Consider the following 3,956-nt stretch of genomic DNA (forward strand, 5'->3'; position numbering starts at 1 on the left):
GAGTGTATTCCTGGTTCTTTTTTCTTTTTCTTTTTCTTTTTCTTTTTCTTTAACAAATATCAAAAATCTTTTATTCCACAGTTCTTGGCTTAGAGCAGTTCTCAACCCTCTTAGCCTTAATAGACCTTTTACTTTTTTTTTTTTCTTCAGTGTTTAATTGTGTTGATACATATAACTTAAAAGTTACCGTCTTAGCAACTTTTGAGTGTGGAATTCAGTGGTATTAAGTGCATTCACATGGTTGTGCAACCATCACCGCCATGCATCTCCAGAATTCATCTTACAAAACCAAAACTCTGTCCCCATTAGACACTCGCTCCCCAGGCCCCTCCCCCAGCCCCTGGCCTCCACCCTTCTGCTCTCTGTCTCCATGACTTACAGCTGACTTTTCCTTGTAGAGTAAGCCGTAGCAGCTTAACTTGGACACATGCTTTAGATACAAGTCAGCAACAAATAGAGGTAAAATCACTAGTGAGCATGGACCTGGTGTGTATGTGTGTAAATCAGTAGTTTCAGTATTTATTAGGTTTTTAGGAATCCCTGTGAACATACCAAAATTGGGAGAGGTGACCCTTCCCTGGCTTATTCAGCTGTGAAACCTAGCCATCTGGTTACCTCCTAAAGTTACAAAGGCATAGGGAAAAACAGTTCAAGCTCCTAGGTATTAGCAAGGATTTTTGAGGCAGTTTCCCTGGTTCTGTAGTCTAGAGATAACTCGGATGCTCCTGAGATAAGAACTGACATTCCAAGAGAGGGCGTGTAGTCTGAACACAGGGTGGAACCACTGTTTGCCTAATCCATTCCTGGGGCACCACTCCTGTTGGCTCCATTGGAATTTCATTCCAGTCCAGCCTGATGGGATCTATGAAATTTCAAACTTAAAAAAAACAAAAAAACAAAAAAACCCAGAACAAACAACAACCATATAACCTTTCCTCAGGCTCATATATTTTTAACATTTTGCCCCATTTCCTTTATTATTTGTACTCACAATTGCTGGTTGCTTTCACTTTTCTCTCTCTGTCTACACACACACACACACACACACACACACACACACACACCGAGGGTAAATGTGTGAACCATGTGAGTGTAAGTTTTGGGCATCCTGGCCCTTTACCCTAAATTCTTTAGTGCATATTTCCTAAGAGTAGGGATATTATTTGTCCACAGCACAGTTATCAGCTTCCTGAGTTACACTGGTCCACTTCTTTACTGCCCAGATTCCAGTTTCCATCAGCCAAGGCCCTGAGGTCCTTCCTAGCAGTATTTCCCAGTCCTGTGTAGGATCAGATACTACCTTTTGATTGTCACATCTGTAGCCTCCCTTGGTCTGGAACAGTTCCACAGCCTTCCTTTGTCTTTTATGACCTTGACTTTTCTAAAACGTTCTGAAACGGGAGCATTTCCCAGTGAGCGGGGCGTGTGTCCAGAGTTGGTTCTGGTTGCAGCCGCTCGCGGGCATCCTGTTCCTGTGGAACCCCATGGAGACACCCCCGATGTTCCCTGTTTGTCCCCTGTCTCTTTAGCTCTGTTGGCGATGACCACTGTCCCCTTGGATTTGTTCAAGAAGCAGCCTTCTGGGCCACAGAGCTTTACGCTGACCAGCAGGGCCTCCTCAGGCAGCTCAGCATTGGGTTCGGTCACTGCAGAGGTATGACGTCATTCTCTATGATGCCAAGGCCCAGCTCGACCCACTTGAGAAAAGGGACATCTTCATTTATGTCTGTCAGGGTCTTGCTCTCGCTTCAACATAAAGCAAGAAGCTTGTCCAAGACCTGATGTTTCCTCCCAGGCATTTCGAGACGTGAATGGGATGCTTCCTGCCCAGGGTTGCGTTGCACTGTCTTCCTGACATAACTTTCCGTGATGCCCTTTCACGCAGGCCTAACCCAGAGAGGGCTCTTTTATTTCGTTTGGTTCTCCAGCTTTTGTTCCCATCGTTATGTGCTGAGTGGCTGGGTTTGAGCCTGGGTCTCATCATCCAGTGTCAGTTCTGGGGAAATTGGTTAATTATAAGTTACTTATGATACTAAGCGACAGCTAAAGAAGTCAGAGGTTATTGCAAAGGCAGGCAGCGTGCCATGGCGGGGTGTCCGTCTGCGCTGACTACAAAGCATGTAACCAGCCCTCTCTGCAGTTCTCTTACATCGAACCCGGTGAAGCGAAATCCTGGCAAATGCCTCCATCTGTTCCTGCTGCAAAGATAGAAAAAGACCGCACGGTGATGCCGTGCGGGACCGTGGTCACTACTGTCACTGCCGTGAAAACCAAGCCTCGCTTCGATGCAGGGAGGGCGTCCCCGCTGAGCTCCGGTGAGTTTCCTCCCCGCAGAAACTCTGAAGCCACGCCTCCCCTGTAAACGTCTTGCTGCCTCTGTAAGCTGCAGAGCGCTGCAGGCTGCAGGATGATCTCCAAGAAAGTGTCCTGGTACAGGAGGAAGGGTAATTGGCAAGGCTTCTGCGTAGCGTTTTTTTTTCAGACAATTATCTTTCTATCTTGTCAGACACATGACAAGCCAAAGCAAGGTTCAAACCTGTAGTGAATTCTGAATCTAAAATCTAGATACTAGATGAAGTATCTCGTTACATTAAGTACTCCATGACGTTTACGTGGGGACAGCACACTACCCTGAAACATTAGATGTGAGCGGCCAGCATAGAGTTTCTTATGTTAAAAATCATTCATTCGAAGGCTTGATGTGCAGTCATTTTAGATCTAGCCGGATTCTGTACCTGTCCCCATAGCCACCGCCCTGGAGACAACTTCTGTATAAGCGTATGATGTATTATTTTTTAAAATTTATAATGTGTTCCTGCCTGTACAAAAGTATTATCATCCCAGAATAAATCACTTGGCACTGTTCTTGAATGCAAAACGGAAAGTGAAATTCCGGCTTAATTAAATTTTATTTAAACCTGGGCTTCCAATGCCCCTTTTGGGCATTCCTCCCCTCCCCAAACAAAGAATCAGAGAGGTTGTTAAAAATATCTTAAGGTTTGCCTCTTACCTTTTCCAACTGCATGTAGTAGAGCTGAAGTGAGGTGTGATTTCACTTCCCGGTAACTGTAAGAGTCAGACAGCTTTCGGAGGGCTCTTGTAATCAGGATGTCTCCCGGGCAGAATCTCCCCTGAGAACACCTGTCAAGGTGAAGGTCATCGAGAAGGACATCTCCATCCAGGCCATCTCCTGCCACGGCGCCCCCGTCAGCAAGATGTTCTCTTCCTCAGATACAGGTAACGCAAGGCCACTCGAGATGGTCCCCGCTCAGCTCCTTCAGGCTCTGCCCTCGAGCCCCGCATCTGGTGAGAAGGACGCTTTTCCTTTTTAGAGTTTGGGGAGAGGTGTCTTCATAAAGGAAGTGAGGAACTAACCAGAAGGAGAGAAGGGAAATGGAAGTCGACGGAAGACCGGGTGTGCCGTTGGCATCCCTGCCTTAAGTTTTAGGGAATGCTTGAACAAAATGAGCACAAAAAGCCAGCTTATGCCTCACTGTGTAAAATCTCTGAATGTTATTTTTTCTCTTGTTCAACGTACCAGTTCCACGGATATCATAAAATAAGCAGGACTCAGGGGACATAATCATAAAGCCAACTTTATTTTGTCCCCCACTGTCCCCTGAAACCTGTTTAATAGGATTAGTTTCCCCTGGAACTCTGCATGCAGATTTCCCACTTTTATGGTCGCTTGTGTCACTGTCTCTTGGAATCAGAGCATCATCTAAATTTGGGGGTTAAATTTTCTCCCTTCGCTCACGTGTGACCTGCAGTCTAAGAAGGGCTGGGTGGGCAGCTTCTCCCCACCGCCATCCACTGAGTCCTGTTTCTGACCCTGCCAATGTCAAGGACAGGACAGGGAGGGATAGGCGGTGGGCTGGCAGCTCTCGTGTGATGGCTGCTGTCTTGGGATGGCCGTGTGTTCTCCGAACCTGGCGGAAGTGGAAAACTGCCTCTTT

At 46.6% G+C, this 3,956-nt stretch overlaps 1 protein-coding gene across 1 annotated transcript in view; it reads left to right on the forward strand.

The window, feature by feature from the left end:
* The window catches only part of C2CD2 (C2 calcium dependent domain containing 2), a 59,553-nt gene that overhangs the window by 42,760 nt on the left and 12,837 nt on the right, over positions 1-3,956 (forward strand). Inside the window, exons 9-11 of the mRNA XM_007452874.1 lie at positions 1,530-1,654; positions 2,141-2,315; positions 3,124-3,237. Of these exons, the coding sequence (XP_007452936.1) occupies positions 1,530-1,654; positions 2,141-2,315; positions 3,124-3,237 (414 nt within the window). The remainder of the gene's footprint in view (positions 1-1,529; positions 1,655-2,140; positions 2,316-3,123; positions 3,238-3,956) is intronic.

Source organism: Lipotes vexillifer, unplaced genomic scaffold, assembly GCF_000442215.2.
Source record: "Lipotes vexillifer unplaced genomic scaffold, Lipotes_vexillifer_v1.1 scaffold478, whole genome shotgun sequence".
In the NCBI taxonomy this organism is placed as follows: Eukaryota; Metazoa; Chordata; class Mammalia; order Artiodactyla; family Lipotidae; genus Lipotes; species Lipotes vexillifer.